The sequence below is a fragment of the Mirounga leonina genome, unplaced genomic scaffold, assembly GCF_011800145.1.
Source record: "Mirounga leonina isolate KUSES-001 unplaced genomic scaffold, KU_Mleo_1.0 Mir_115, whole genome shotgun sequence".
In the NCBI taxonomy this organism is placed as follows: domain Eukaryota; kingdom Metazoa; phylum Chordata; class Mammalia; order Carnivora; family Phocidae; genus Mirounga; species Mirounga leonina.
Window position 1 is genome coordinate 26,209,195 of NW_023270268.1, and position 15,854 is coordinate 26,225,048.

At 37.0% G+C, this 15,854-nt stretch overlaps 1 protein-coding gene across 11 annotated transcripts in view; it reads left to right on the forward strand.

Moving 5' to 3' along the window:
- Nucleotides 1-15,854, forward strand: part of ANKRD28 (ankyrin repeat domain 28) — a 200,816-nt gene that overhangs the window by 132,384 nt on the left and 52,578 nt on the right. For 5 of the 11 annotated variants that reach the window (XM_034994258.1, XM_034994322.1, XM_034994247.1 and 2 more), the window contains 2 exons: nucleotides 8,065-8,135; nucleotides 14,425-14,625. In XM_034994258.1, coding sequence (XP_034850149.1) covers nucleotides 8,065-8,135; nucleotides 14,425-14,625 — 272 coding nt within the window. Of the gene's footprint in view, nucleotides 1-8,064; nucleotides 8,136-14,424; nucleotides 14,626-15,006; nucleotides 15,502-15,854 lie in introns of those variants that run through there. The other 6 variants (XM_034994292.1, XM_034994274.1, XM_034994267.1 and 3 more) reach the window with 2 other exon arrangements.

The following is a 15,854-nucleotide window of genomic DNA, read 5'->3' on the forward strand; positions in this document are numbered from 1 at the left end:
TAGATTATCAGAAAAGGGTTCAGTGATATATAACATTTGAGCAGATAACTGAAGAATGTGAGGAAGCAAGCCTTGCACACCAGGCAGGTATTTGGAGGAAACTGAGAGAATAAGAACAAACACCATGAAGTGGTAGCATGTTTGGAGGCAAGTGAAAGGACAGTAAGAGATGAAATAGAGGAGGTGGCAAGGTTCCAGATCATGTGTGGCGTTGTAGGCTTTCGCAAAGACTTGTTTTGGTCCTTAAAGTGACGTGTAAAACCAAAGGCGAGTTTTGAGTGGCATGACATGGTCTGACTTGGGTTTTTAAAGATTCGCTCTGGTTGTGGTTCAGATTCTTAGCTGTGTTTTAAATTGTGTTTATTCTGCTTTTTGTTATTTCTAGGCTTTTATCTGTAATTGTTTTATTTTCCTTTTTTTCTTTCCTGATCTCTGCCAGCTCTCGTCTCTTTGCATTATCTTGCCTCTATCTTCAAACTCTTTGAGATCTCTCCTCAGCGCTTACTCTCTCTGAATTTGTGTATAGAGAGTAGTTTGCAAATTCATCCTCTCCTTTCCTGGGATAATTTCTTTCAGAAATACCTATTAACTGTATTTTACTCAGTTTACTCTGCTCCCATATATTTTTCTTCTTATCCTGTGCTGGATCCTTACCTATCTTTGAAGAATTTGCTTCTCTCCAGAATAGTTATTTGGTAATGAATAGAGTAGGGAGGGGCAAAAAGTGAGCATTATTAGGTTTGTCTGTTCCAGTAGCTCTCAAACTAAATGGGTTTTCTCTCAGTCTAGGAGAGTAGTTTCTTTTAGTTCTTGGTGTACTATATGTAGTTGGGGCACTTGGCAGCTCCTTACATCACAGAGTCTTAGGTAATGATCTGCTGGTATTTGGCCCTTTCACTCCATCTTCAGCTGGGTCAAAAATAGTAAAGATTCATGGTTGGTTCTTCCTTTAGCACTACCCCACTTTGTTCTTCTATATTATAAAGTTAGAGTTCTATGGATCTATAGCTCTAGATCATCTAAGATATTATTAGAAAGGGATTCTAGGACACAGCAGAGAAAAAGGGACAGATAGACATGCACACAAAAACATTCTTTTAGAAGACTCAGTAACCTTCCCAGAATCTGAAGAAGCTTCACTTGATTGGGTATCCTTCCTCGTTTTAGTATAGATTTCACTGTATTTGGTAGAAATTTTCATAGTTTGGTTTGCAGTTACAGCTGTTTTCTTGTATTGAGGATGGTATTTCTTCACATTTTCTTTGATATTTTGGTGAAGTTTTTTCTTTTTAAGAGTAAAACTACTCACTCTCTTTAACCTGCAGTCCAGGACTAAATTCATTGAAAATGATGTGTTTACGTATGATGCAGCTCCAGGATTTTTGGATGAGAGGTATCATTTGTGACATATCTAATCAAACAAGTGAATCCTTCCATAGAGTCTATAGTCACACTAGAATCTAGTGTAATTAATTTCACAATTATTGATTGGGGTAAAATAATAAAAGGAAATCGTGTTTACTGTATCTCAAATACTATGCTAAATTTACTTTTTCACTCTTAACTCTGTGAAGGTATTATTATGCATAGGGAAACTAAGGCATGTAGAGATTTAATAACTGGCCAAAAGTTACTCTACTATAGTCTCTTGCTCCTCTCTACACTCCCCTCCCACCCTGCTGCCAGCCCCCCCGCCAGCAAAATTTGGGTAGACAATTACTTTTATTGAAGAACTTCTGTTTTAAAGACTGAATTTTCCGGCTACATAAGTATAGATACTTTTATGGGAGCTATTCATTGAATGTTTGTATTTAAAACCATAGGTTTAGCATACCTCAGACTATTTCCTGTATGTGGTTAAGTGGTTAAATGACTGTGTTGTGTAAGGCATTAGTCAAAAATTCATTTATCAGTCTGTTTTAGAAAATAATAGCCCTTAGAAAGGAAATACGAACGTTATGTATTAGGAATTAAACCTAAAGTATGTGACCCTTGAAAACCTTCAGTGCTGGTATATTTGTTTGCTAGGACAACCATAACAAAGTACCACAAGTTGAGTGACTTAAACAACAGAAATTTATTTTTTCACAATTCTAGAGGTTAGAAGTGTGAGATCAAGGTGTTGCAGCATCAACTCCTTCTGAGGGCTGTGAGGGAAGGATCTGTTCTAGGCCTCTCTCCTTGGCTTGTGGATGATCACCTTTTTGTGTCTTTCATCTGTACTTGTCTGTGTCTAAATTTCTTCTGCTTGTAAGGATATCAGTCATATTGGATTAGGGCCGACCTTAATTACCTCATTTTAACTTAATTACCTACCTCTGTAAAGACCCTATTTCCAAATAAGATCGCATTCTGAGGTGCTAAGGTTTAGGACTGCAGCATATGAATTTGGGAAGGGTGTTGGGGGGACAGTTCAACCCACAGTATCCGGTGTCCATAACACCATCTTAAATGATACAATGCAGCAGCAGCAGCAGCTGTCCACCTGCCCACCTGCCCCCCCACCCCCCCTTGCAGGTGGAAAAGTGGAAATGTAGTTGCTTTTTGCTTATTCCACTCCCAGTCTGAAAACAGAATCTGAAGCTTTTGTCATTACTTTTGGTAGGCAGCCAAAGGAAAGCATTATTTCTAGTTTGAGAAGAGTAATGAAAGTATTTGGCTCCTAGTTCAGTTCACTGGACATGGACTGTCTCCTCTGAGGCTTAGGAGTAGAGAAGAGAACTATTCTCTGCAAGGAGAAGTTTTAGAAAATTATTAGGGGGACTGCTTATAATTATTATAAACACCTGTGGAAATAGAAATAATTTTAATAGTATCTACTATCAAGTACTTAGCCTAGATTAGAGGTCAAAAGACATTTTATGTAAAGAGCCGGACAGACATCTGGCAACTACCTAATTCTACCTCTATAAGTGAAGGCTACATAGTTAACACTTTCAGTGAATAGGTGTAGCTGTATTGCACTAAAACTTTATTTACAAAATAGATGGCTGGCAGTCTGTGGACTGTAATTGAAGACACCCTGGTATAGATTAGAAAAGATGCTACCTTATCTACTTAATGTTAATGTAGGGCAAGGTATTTAATAAGTATGAAATAATTTATTCTGGGTACCTATTTCAAAATAGGATGGAATGTTCTAATAGGAAATGGATCATACAGATCACTTGGCACAACAGTTGTTTTACTGATAACTTAGTTTCAAAACTCAAAGAATTGGCAGATCTTGTTGATTCATTAGATTAAGGAGAAAACAGATGAGTTGAGACCTAGAGTTAAATGAGATGCTCCTGATTTGAGTTCCTGACTCCTGAAACCCATTTTGCAGGAACAGGAGCTCCCTGTGTTGTTTCAACCTGGGGCCCATCCTCCCTCGCCCTCTGCCCCCACTTCCCCATATACACACACAAGGCATAGGAGGCAGAGATTATGATTAACAACATGAAGGTCTAGGCTCTGGGGAACAGCCCCAGCTCACACAGCATGCTGTTACAGAGCCATTATTAGATCATAGGTCCTGCTCCTGGGCTCCTTCCACTACTGCCTGTCTCCTCACAAGTCCAGACTTCTCTTCAGCTGCATGGTTGTCTAGAGCCCAGAATAGACTGATGTAAGTAAATCAGATTATTTATTTATTTATTTTAGAGAGAGTGAGTTTTAAGCAGACTCTGCACTGAGCATGGAGCTGGACACAGGGCTTGATCTCACAACCCTGAGATCACTACCTGAGCTGAAACCAAGAGTCAGATGCTTAACTGACTGCCACTCGTGTGCCCCAGATTTTTTATTTTTTTAAATTATTTTCTTGTTTATCTTCAGATGAGCTAGACATTGACCTAATTCTGGAAATCTTAATTTTTTCTTTCAAAAACTGACAGTACATTTTTATATGTACGAATCATTAAATGAAAAGACTGGGTGAGAGGAAGCTGGTTATCTGAATTTTTCTATATAATCTAATGGTGATATCAAATGGATACAACCTGTTTGGGTTACCCTGCAGTTGTTTTTTGCTTGTTTTTTGTTCTTTTTGCTTTTAACATTTCAGAAATCTTAATCACATCTCTACTCTGGAAGATGAATCTAAATTCAGATATTTGAAGTGGCATACGTGCTGGCTGCTTATTTATCATCTTAAGGGAAAGCTCATGGATTTCCCTTATACATGGATTTGTGGGGGGGAGACTAGTAAAGAAAGTATTTGATACACAATTGGGCATAACTATCTTGGATTTACTGAGATGTGCTCCTAGCACTTGAGAGGTTTTCTGGAAGTATTGGTTTGCAGTAGTTATCAGTATATCATCCTTAAATTGCTATCTTAATTGTCTTCAGTTTTTCAGCAGTGCTTCCTCTTTACCTGAGGGTCTCCCAGTAATCTAACTTCAATAATTGGGATGGGGCTGCTATCTTATATTCTCTTCATTTTTAATGATTAGGAAACAGTAAAGAAATTAATCTTGGTGACTTAAGATCATCCTTATAAACTACAAATATTATACTCTGCCATGTATAGAGTATGTGATGTTTCCACGAGAGCTATTAACATTTGATTTTCTCTGTTCAAAGACTTTTATGTTTCAAGTCGGTATGATTTTTTTTTTTTCCCTTTCTCCATCTTCATTGTTAGCCTTTGTTGCTGGTTTTCAGCTATTAGACTGGTAAATTTTACTCTGGAAATACCTTTTTCATTACTGGAATGACTTTGTAGCTTGTGTTTATGAATATACAGCTAATTCTGGAGCTGTCTGTGTAGAACAAAAGTCTGGTTACCTTCAGAATTCACATGAGATGAGCTCTGGAAGCCTGGACATCTGAAGTGTGCCTCCATGTTTGTTGCTCTTACTCCATTTTTCATTTTATAGCCGGCTGCCACTCTTGTAATGTACATTGCTATGCCATATTTGTTAATATGTAAAGTGATTACTAATTAATGGATGTGGGCAGGGGAGATATTTGTTCTGTTGGTGTCCTTAGAAATAGATCAACCATTTCTTGTGTACTTGACCTTTAATTTACAAGGAATTAAAACATGTGATTAGTGCTGTGTGATTTAACAAAAGATAAGATGAGTGCCTTCTGGAAAGATTATGATCAGATGTCTAGAATCCTATGGTGCTGATCTTCCTGGGGATAAGTATCTTTAAAATCTAAAAAGGACAAGCCATTTTTTTTTTTAATCACATCGTCTGTTACATTAGTACCAACTAGTAGTATTTTGTATCCTCAGTAAACCATTAGTGGATTCTTTGTTGTAGTCACTCATGTTTTTTGATAAATTAACTTTGAATTTGTTATTAAATTTTGTTATTAAAAGTGAAGAGAAAGAGGGCGCCTGGGTGGCTCAGTTGGTTAAGCGACTGCCTTCAGCTCAGGTCATGATCCCAGGGTCCTGGAATCGAGTCCCGCATCGGGCTCCCTGCTCTGCGGGGAGCCTGCTTCTCCCTCTCCCACTCCCCCTGCTTGTGTTCCCTCTCTCGCTGTGTCTCTCTCTGTCAAATAAATAAATAAAATCTTTAAAAAAAAAAAGTGAAGAGAAAGAAAGACTATTAATTAATTATCATAACTTAAAATGGAAGAATGAAACCAGCAGGTTCTTTTACTTTAGGCTGCCAAATGGGCATCAAAATTAGCTTTTCTTTCTTTAACCATGTATCTAATAACCCATGTTCAAAAGAAAGACAAAGCTGTCTTTACTGTCTACCTAGTCACTTTCCAATTTTTTTCTTTGCACTTAAAGGCAAATTCTTGGAATTTTTTATGGCCACTCCTTTTATTCCTTCTTAAATACATTTCTTTCTTTTTTTAATAAATAGTATTTCAATTTTATTTAAAATATGTATATTTAAAGGTATGTGGTATACAGTGAAGTTGCCTTTCTATCCCAGTCCCCTATTACCCAATTCTCATTGTACCTCACCACCTACACAAATGCATAGGCAACCACTGTTATTAATGTCTTAGTGTTCTTTCAGGGTTTCCTTATGCATATAATGCAAATATGAATAAAGATATTTATACTTACCTCTTCCATTTTCTACATAAAATTAAAGAACATTACTCATCCAGTTCTCACTGCTTTTTTCAGTTTTTATTTCTCAGATCTTTATGAGCGCATAGAGATTCTTCTCATTTTTTTGTGACATCCACATTCCATTTCCTTGTTAATTAACACCTGGAATCAGACTTAATAACCCTTCCCATTTGCTGAAGACCTATTATCAGGCCTCATTCTTTTCTACCTTTGTCTATCCAAAGTACTATTTCTGAATGAATCACTACCTTTCAGGCCTTAATGCCAGGATTTGCCCTTCTACTATGCACATAAACATTGTAGAAAGAGGTACAAGTATTATGGAGAACCTTTGAAGTTCCAAGGGAGGAAATGGGAGAATGAAACAGCCAGAGCCTAGCTTCTGTATTGTCCCTTTATCATCTCTGAGGACTCCAGCCTTCTAACCCATATGGATTTCAACTATTTGCAGGATCTACATTCTACCTTTTACCCAGAACAAATGCTGACTTTATTGTGGTCTCACAGTCTATGTTTTAACCATCTTGGTCTCCCAAGAGCCTAGCAGATATTTGTTTACATTTACTACATAAATATACCACTCTCTCTAGCTGTTTCTTTATTCTGCTGAGTCCCTTTCTTTCTCCCAAAGCCTAATTGAGCAATCATGAAAGCTCTCATATTGGTTCTTAATTCTTCCAGTGTCCTCACTGTCACTGCTCAGGAGTTCAGTTACTCTCAGAATTTCAACTGCTACATTTGTGAATGATTTTATACACCTGCATTTCATATCATTTTTCTCTCATGTTCAGGACTTTTAAATCTACTTTTAACACATCTGTGTTGTATGTTTATTATGTTAACCTTTGTAACAAGGCATTAGGAGATCTGCTCTATAGATGAAGAAACTTTTGTTCAGAGGGATCACACAACTAGTTAGGAACCCATAGCTAGTAGTTGTTAGAGCTGTGACTTAGAGTCACTGCACTTGATTATTCCCTGGAATATTCCCTGGAACCTCCACTCAAAACATGGAATGCAAACATTAGGACATCTGAATTCTAGCCTTGGTTCTACCATACTGGACTTTGATGTTAAGCTATTCTCTGTACCTATGTTTAATCATCTAGAAAATGAGGAGGTTGGGCTAGATATCTAAAGACCCTTCACACCAGCTAGTTGTGATCCTGGATATAAATCTAGGGTTGCTTATAGTGTAAGACCCTTCACCAGTTTCTCTATACTTCTGAGAGCCAGGGCTGTTTCTTTCTACTTCAATATACACTAACCCTACAGTTTGGTTGCTGCTTCTGTTTGGGGTTTAGGTACCAAATCAGTGGATTTTATGTAGGCAATAGATGCTTCCTCCCCGCCCCCCGCCAGATTACATAATACATTTTGTCTTACTAAATGCATTTATATTCTGTTAAGGGTAATTTTTGTCCATTGACTCAATGATTTTTAAATAACTGTATGTAGTTGATTTTTTAAAAATTCTTTAAACCTTTAGGTATAACCCAGAAAGACATATGGGTTTGTTCATTTCTTTCTTTCTCAAATTTTTCCTAAGTCTATAGTCACTGTATCCATTTTACACAACAACTTTATAGTACTAAAGTACTTTTAATCCTCATTGGAGAAATATTTTGGTATTATATTGCTTTATAACACGATACATTCATTAATAAAGAAAAGTAATGACTTTGTAACGGTCTGCATTTTACATAGGAATATTCTTATTTATTTGAGTTTTTTAAGACACATTCTGAAGTGGGACCTTATTTTTACTTTAATATGCTCTGTATAAAGGTGCTTTTCTAGCCTATATATAAAATGATGTTTCTTTTATTTTTAATAAAAAGAGCTGATACCTTATTGGATAGTTTTGTTTTGTAACTTAGTAGTAATTTTTGAGCAGAAAGTATAAAAAATAAAGTACTACTTTTTCAATTGTTACTTATCCAATTTGGACTATATATAACTAATTCAGGAAATTTATTTAAAATATTTTATGCAAAATATTTCAATTTATTTTTTTCTTCTTGTTGCAGGAGCTAGAGTTAATGCCAAAGACAGCAAATGGTTGACACCTTTACACAGAGCAGTTGCATCTTGTAGTGAGGTATGAAATTTCTTTTAGTAAATATATTGTATATAAAAACATTAAGCAGGCTTGCCTGTGAGCCTATATTCAAATTCTGTGTTTTCAAAAGAAGGAAAAAGCAACTGAAAATACCTAGACTGGTTAATTTACTTTAGAATTTGTACAGACCAAGTTAACTGTTCCATTTCTCTTTTGTGACAAAGTTCTCTTGGAGAGTCTGAAGTGCAGAGAGTAGAAAACCCTCCTTATATATGCCCTACAAGAGAGATTATTTTCTATACCTATAAAATCCTCCTCAGTCTTTTCTCTCCTGGACATGCTGCAAAGGTTGTGCTGACCATGATCAAGAAATAATAATCTCAGCAGTATGTAACAGTTCATTGAAATATTGTTTAGTTAAACACTGAAATTAACTTCAAAAACATGATGTGATCTCACATTTTACCAGTTCTAAATATACAACCTAAAATGTTAGGTGTCTTATGGGGAAGAACAGTTTCTTCTTATTTATAACCCTGTATATGATTTGTTCTTCAAGATAACTGACATTTTTGGAGAACATTCATTTTTATGTTTTTCATATCTCCCAGTCCTCATGACACCCTTGTAGGATAGATATTTTGAGGGAGTTGTAGTTAATGATTTGCCATAAACCACTCAACTTTTGAGTAGCAGAGATGGAATGAAAACCTGGACCCTCTTTTTTCTGTCATCTTACTCTCTTTCTAAAATGTATTAGGTGCATTTTAAAAAAGCATTGTGCCCAAAGAACTCTTGTCTCTTCATTCTTTGTATGTATTTCTGTGTATTCACTCATTGTGAATGTCTTGAACCCACAACCAGTGAAGAGAAGTAGGGGCAGAGTGGCTGGGAAGGATTTCAACCCCTGCGATGTGACAGGCAGTGTTAGCTGTAGCTTCCTACTTGGAAGGAGGAGGGAGGGAACAGTGGGTGGTGTGCTGGAGCCACATCTTACCTTAGATCTGGGTCCGTGGTGTGCTCTAGCTGTTGAAATGTGGAAGCTGGATCTGGAGAAACTGGCTACACTAGCTGTGTGATCTTAGGCAGATCTGGGGGTTATCATGAAACTAAGACATTAACCAAAATACTTTGAACTCTGAAATTCCATGGGAATATTTTGTGGTTAGCCCTCTTGTAAAGAGTTTCTGTAAACAAGGGCAGTTAAGGAAGATAAACATTACTGTCTTTGGAACCTATTAATGCGTTAGACCTAACCATTTTTTAGTATGACTCTTGGGAATGTGATTATTAAAATTGGTGTTTTGCCAAATTAAGTCATAAGAAGGAACACTTTGTATATTTGTAGAGATTGTGAAACAGACAAAAAATTCTTAAAGAAAATAATGTTAGAGGAAGATGGCAGGTTCTTCCCAAAATCTTGACAGCTGATTTTCTAAAATGTGTACTTAGCCTGAGCTGTAGGTTAGAAAGCAGTGATCTTAAGAAGTTTCTTAAGTCTGCTTTCAGCCTAAAAATTACTGGGCTGTGTAGTATTACTCTTTTGCAGGAAACCTAGTCAAGATTATCAGTTTCCCCATGTTCTTTTAATTTTTTCTATTACATCCTCAGAGCAAAAGAGAGTTGTACTTAATTTCATTTAATAAGAAAATATAGCCACATAAGGGTATGGAAAAGACAAAATTTTAGGTAGTTTTGGTTTATGTTTTTGAGATACCATGAGAGAAGTAAACCCTACACAGGGTGATCAGAGTGACTGTTTTCTCAATCCTCCAAGGCCTTTAGAAGCTAACACCATTGTAGAGCATAGTAGAGAAGTTAATTCATCCCAGAAAGGATACCTTAGGTCTAATTCCCTCACTGTACCTAGGCTGAGAAAGGCTGCTTCTGGTTATATATCCTGAGCTCCTCCACTCTCCCTCAGTGACATGACTTCCACACACTTCATCATATTGGCTGGCTGACTTGTTTCATCACCAGAGATTTGTGATTTCCACTCTTCTAGTGGAGTGTACAGCTCAGCTCTCTGTAAATGCGGAGTATTCTTCTGAATAAATTGATTTCTGAGTATTAGGACTTTGTGTGTGTGTGTGTGTTTTGGTTTTTCTTTGCTTGTTTTTTTAAGAAGCCACATTACACTGCTAGATCCTCTGGAAGATATACATTTACTTTTTTTTTAACTTACCTCTAGGAATTACATTTTAGTTCTGTCGAGACACTGAGTTTATATTATTATCACATGAGATATTAATAGCCCATCCAGCTATTAAAGTTTATTTACAAATGTATTAGCCCTTCTTTTTCCTGTGCCTGACTTCAAATCAATGGTAAGAATTGCTAAAAAGGCAGAACCACAGACAGCTAGTGCTGTACAGACTCTTCTAGATTGACCCCAAGCTATGAATAAATACTCCTTAGATAAAATTATTTAACCTTTTGGGCGCCTGGGTGGCTCAGTCGTTAAGCGTCTGCCTTTGGCTCAGGTCATGATCCCAGGGTCCTGGGATCGAGTCCCACATCAGGTTCCCTCCTCGGCGGGAAGCCTGCTCTCCCTCTCCCACTCCCGCTGCTTGTGTTCCTGCTCTCGCTATCTCTGTCTCTGTCAAATAAATAAATAAAATCTTTAAAAAAAAAAAAATTATTTAACCTTTTGTCATCACCCCATATTTCATAATCTTATTAAGATGAGTGTCGTAGGATATTTTCTTAGCTGTTTTTTCAAAGTCAAGGCACATGTGCAGCATTTCTTATATATACTTAGCATCTAATAATGGAAAAATTGCGCTTGAGGTTACTATGGTAATTACTTACCATTAGTAAAACCATGTATACCCTTTATTATCCCTATATCATTTTCTGAATGCTTATAATGTGCTGATAATATGATCTAGAATTTTATTAGGTTATGACATCAGGCTCATTGATTTGTGATTTCCAGAAATTTGTCTGTTTAGGGGCACCTGGTTGGCTCAGTCTGTTAGGTGTCTGACTCTTGATTTCGGCTCAAGTCATGATCTCAGGGTTGTGAAATCGAGCCCTAGGTCAGGCTCCACATTGGGTGTGGAGCCTGCTTAAGATTCTCTTCTTCCCTCTCCATCTCCCCACCCCGCCACTCTTGTGTGCTCTCTCTAAAAAGAGAGAGAAAGAAAGAGGAAGTGAGGGAGGGAGGAATTCGCCTATTTGGTTTAATGTCTCCCATCTGTATATTTGTTTTTTCTGAATTTTTAAAGATCACTGCTATTGTGATCTGACATACTGTTCTGAGTGGTAAATGGTGGATATATTAGTTAGTTTGGGTTGCCATAACAAAATATTATAGACTGGCTGGCTTAAACAACAGAAATTTATTTTCTCATAGTCTGGAAGCTAGAAGTCCTAGATCAAGATCTAGCAGAGTCCATTTCTGATGAAGGCTCTCTTCTGGGGTTGCAAACTGCTACTTCTCACTGTTTCTTCACATGGTAAAGAGAAAGGGGGTATCTTTCTTTTCCTCTTCTTAAAAAGCTGCCAGTCTTATCAGATTAGGTTGCCTCTCTTTCATCTCATTTAACTTTAATTATTTCCTAAAGACCCTATCTCCAAATACAGTTCACTGGGAGTTTAGGGCTTCAACATATGAATGGTGGGAAAACACAATTTGGTCCATAGCAGTGAACCCATGGTTCAAACTTTGCTCTCTATTGATTCTAGGATCTTAGTAACTGTGTTTATAACCTTTCTTAGGTTCCATCTTACTTCCCTTACCTACCATTAACTGGATTTTTTTTTTGCTTTTCAGTGAAACAATAGTTTTGATTTTTCTACTTCTTGCTAATGGAACATAAGTATTCTCCAGACTTTTCAGAATATTTAATGTATGCACTGTGAATTCCAGAGTGGGAATGAATAAGGCAAGCCTGGCATCTTTAGTATGCCATGTTTGCCTGATTTATCCAATTATAAATTCTTCATTTTGTTTTTAATTATTTTCTAGTATATCCATCAGCACACCAGCTAACATTTTCCAGTATAGTGTTTATTTTATACCCCAGGTCACAATATGCCCTTCTTGAGATGGAGAATCCTGATGGTGTGTTTGTACCACTTCCCTTCTGTATCCTTTTCTCCATACTCCCTTTTTTTTAATTGAAGTATAATTTACAGTAAATGCAAAGATATTGTGTGTAGGCTTGAGTTTTGATACATGTATCCATCCATGTAACCACCCATGTAACCTTTTTCCCAATCAAGATATGGAAGATTTCCATTGCTCCAGCAAGTTACCTCATGTCCCTTTCCAGTCAGTCTTCCTTGTCCCCAGAGGCAACCACCGTTCTGATTTCTTACACCATCGAATAATTTTGCTTATTCCAGAACTTTATAAAAATGGAATCATACACTACGTACTTATGTCTTGAATTTTTTGTTCAACTTAATATTTTTGAGAATCCTCCATATTGTGTACATTGTTTATTCCTTTTATTGCCGAGGAGTATTTCACTGTATTATGTACAACAGTTTGCATATCTGCTTTTTGGCTCTTAACGAATAGAGCTACTGTGGATATTCTTGGGTGGGTGGGTCTTTTTAAGTTTCTCCTGGGCAGATAACTAGAGTAGAATTGTGGGGTCTAGGGTAGGTCTCCATTTATATCTTTGCTGGCTGACTTCCTTAGCAGATTGATAGATTACTGGGCATCTCTCGTCTTTTGTCAGTCTTGTTAAATACTTACGGTCTTTCTCAGTTCTGATTACCTTTTATTTGAAAGGCTTAAAAAACTATGTGTGAATCACAGATAGTAGTATTTTGTTTAGTCTTCCTTGCTACTTTACATATTGATAATTGCTTGATGCTTTTGAACACTTTTCATGGTGTTTGTTTGTTTGTTTTAAGAAAATCAAGGGTCACTGGGGTGCCTGGGTGGCTCAGTTGGTTAAGGGCCCATCTCTTGGTTTCAGCTCAGGTCATGATCTCAGGGTTGGGAGAGGGAGCCCCATGTCAGGCTCCACGCTCAGCAGGGAGTCTGCTTGAGGATTCTGTCCCCCTCTCCCTTTACCCCTCCTCCTGCTAGCTCACACATGCTCTCTCTGTATCTCAAATAAATAAAAATCTTAAAAATAAATAAAAGAAAAAGGAAAGAAAGAAAACCAAAGGTCAGTGTTACTAGGTTTAGTTCTGATTCTGGTCCTTTTCATGTGTACTTCATCATTCATCTGCCAAAGAGAGGATTATCACTGCAAGGAGAAATTTTCGCTAGGTTTAGTTCTGACTGTATTGCTTAATGTAGATAGCATACTGGAGTCCTTAGTATCTAGCCATGAGTCCAATTTATATATGTGAAGTTTTCCTCATCTTCTGGGAGACAAATTCCTTTGGATACTAAGCTTTTAAATTGCCTTGTTAACATCAGCTTTACCAGTTAGCAGTACAGCATCTTTTCCTCTGTCTCTCTCTCTTTCTCTCTGTCTCTAATAAACTAGATACTAGTGATTTTTCCATTTGTAAAATATAATGTATACTAATAGTATGCTTTAAATTTTTATATATTTAATTGCAAAACAATCTATTCCTTAAAACTGTTGAAAGTACAAATTAATTGTATCTTGTTATCTAGAAAAACAAGAGAAGTAATGAATTTTGTTTGTTTGTTTGTGTTTAGAGAGAGAGTGTGGGCAGGGGGAGGGTCCGAGGGGGGGAGAGAGAGAAAGAATCCTCAAGCAGACACCCTGCTGAGCGCAGAGACTGACATGGGGCTCCATCTCCCAACCCTGAGATCATGACCTGAGTCAAAAATCAAGAGTTGGACATTTAACCGACTGACCCACCCAGGCGCCCCTGTAATTAATGTTTTTAAAGAATATTTGTCAGTATTTGTTCTCGCACATTTTGATCTTGTTATGCCTTTAATAGGAGGACAGAAAAAGGGAATGTTTTATCTCAGTGCATCTCATAATGGCTCTGAGTAGTACTGCCTTTACTCCAAAATATTTTGTTTTTTGGGTAAATTCCTACTCATTTGTAGCAGGTTCTACCAGACTTTTTATTTCCTCAGGAAATACTAGTTCCTTAATATATATACAGTTTCTAAAACTGTTAACTTGAGGCACCTGGGTGGCTCAGTCAGTTAAGCGTCTGCCTTCAGCTCAGGTCATGATCCCAGGGTCCTGAGATCGATTCCCATATTGGGCTCCTTGCTCAGCGGGGAGCCTGCTTCTCCCTCAGCCTGCCACTCTCCTTTCTTGTGCTCTCTCTCTCTCTCTCTCTCTCTGACAAATAAATAAAATCTTTAAAAAAAAAATAAAACTGTTAACTCATTTGTCTTTTGTAACCTTTATCATGTATGTTTCAGGAAGCAGTGCAGATACTTTTGAAGCATTCTGCAGATGTTAATGCTCGAGACAAAAATTGGCAAACCCCTTTACACATAGCTGCTGCTAATAAAGCTGTAAAGTGCGCTGAAGCTTTGGTACCTCTTCTGAGTAATGTAAACGTGTCTGATCGAGCGGGGAGGACTGCATTACATCATGCAGCTTTTAGTGGACATGGTGAGGTAGGTGGTGTTCAATTAGACAGTGATTCTCTCTCCTTTCATCCTGCCACTCCCCACCCCAATTATTAATGAACTTACCCTTTTTAGCCATTCAGTCCATGGTAATAGCAAAAAAAAAAGAGAACACTTTCTTGTTTGTTTTTGTCTAATTCTGCCTTTAGCAACTTCTCAGACTTCTTTTCATGATAAAATTCATGATATAAATTTCTCAAATTTAGAAGTTTACTTATCAAATACAACCCATGGACTTGAATTTCGTGGTCAACCTGGGGAGACAAAGGAGAACACTGCCAGCTATACACAATGTGAAAAGTATGTTCTGTTGTTGTGGAAAAAATAATCCAGAAAGAGCAGTTTCATAGTGCTCCCAGAAAGATAGTAACAAAGGAAGGCAGGGTTTGGAAAAGATTTTCTTATAGTTTATTATCAACATTTAGTCAAAAATTCTTTGGTAACAGATCATCAAAAGAAAAAAAATTAAGAAAATTAATATTTAGTTATTTTATACAACAAGCATTGCCTAATGTTAGATGTTGTCGTGGCAAAGAGTGAGATTTTTGTGTATATAGAAGGCTTAGGAAAGAAGAAAACACAGAGTTACAAGAACCTTGAGGACAGCTTGTCCAGTCCTTCATTTTTGTTGCAGACACAGAAACTCAAAGAGGTAAAGTGACATTCCCAAGATTCCATGGCTGAGAGCTAGTGGCTACAGTGTTGTTTTCACTGTTTCTCTGCAACATCAAGAATCCTTGCCTTCACTGCAATTAAGGTCACAGATGTGTCCCTTTTTTGAAACATGGAGTGCCCTTTCCCATGGGGAAACTATTGTAAATATGGTTAGACAGACTAGAAATACTGTTCTTGATACATTATGAGGTAAGCAGACTGTGTGCAGTGACCTTCAGATCTAATCATATTATGGATAGTATATCTGTGTTTGAATTAAATTTAAGACATTTCTGGGATAAGAATGCACTTTGCATTTTAAAAACACCTTGGGCTATTAAAAGAAATAAACCTGTTGTTAAATATTCCACCTTTAGACCTTCCAGATTTGTATTTCATTGTTCATAAAATATCAGGACACAAGGTAGCATCTTTAAAAGATACTGATACCCACTTCAATAACACCCATTGTGAATCCTTTTTTCATATTTTGTCCTATTATTTATTAAATTACATTGAAGGGTCTTCAGGGTTTAGTCTAGCTCCTTCCTTTCTACAAATGC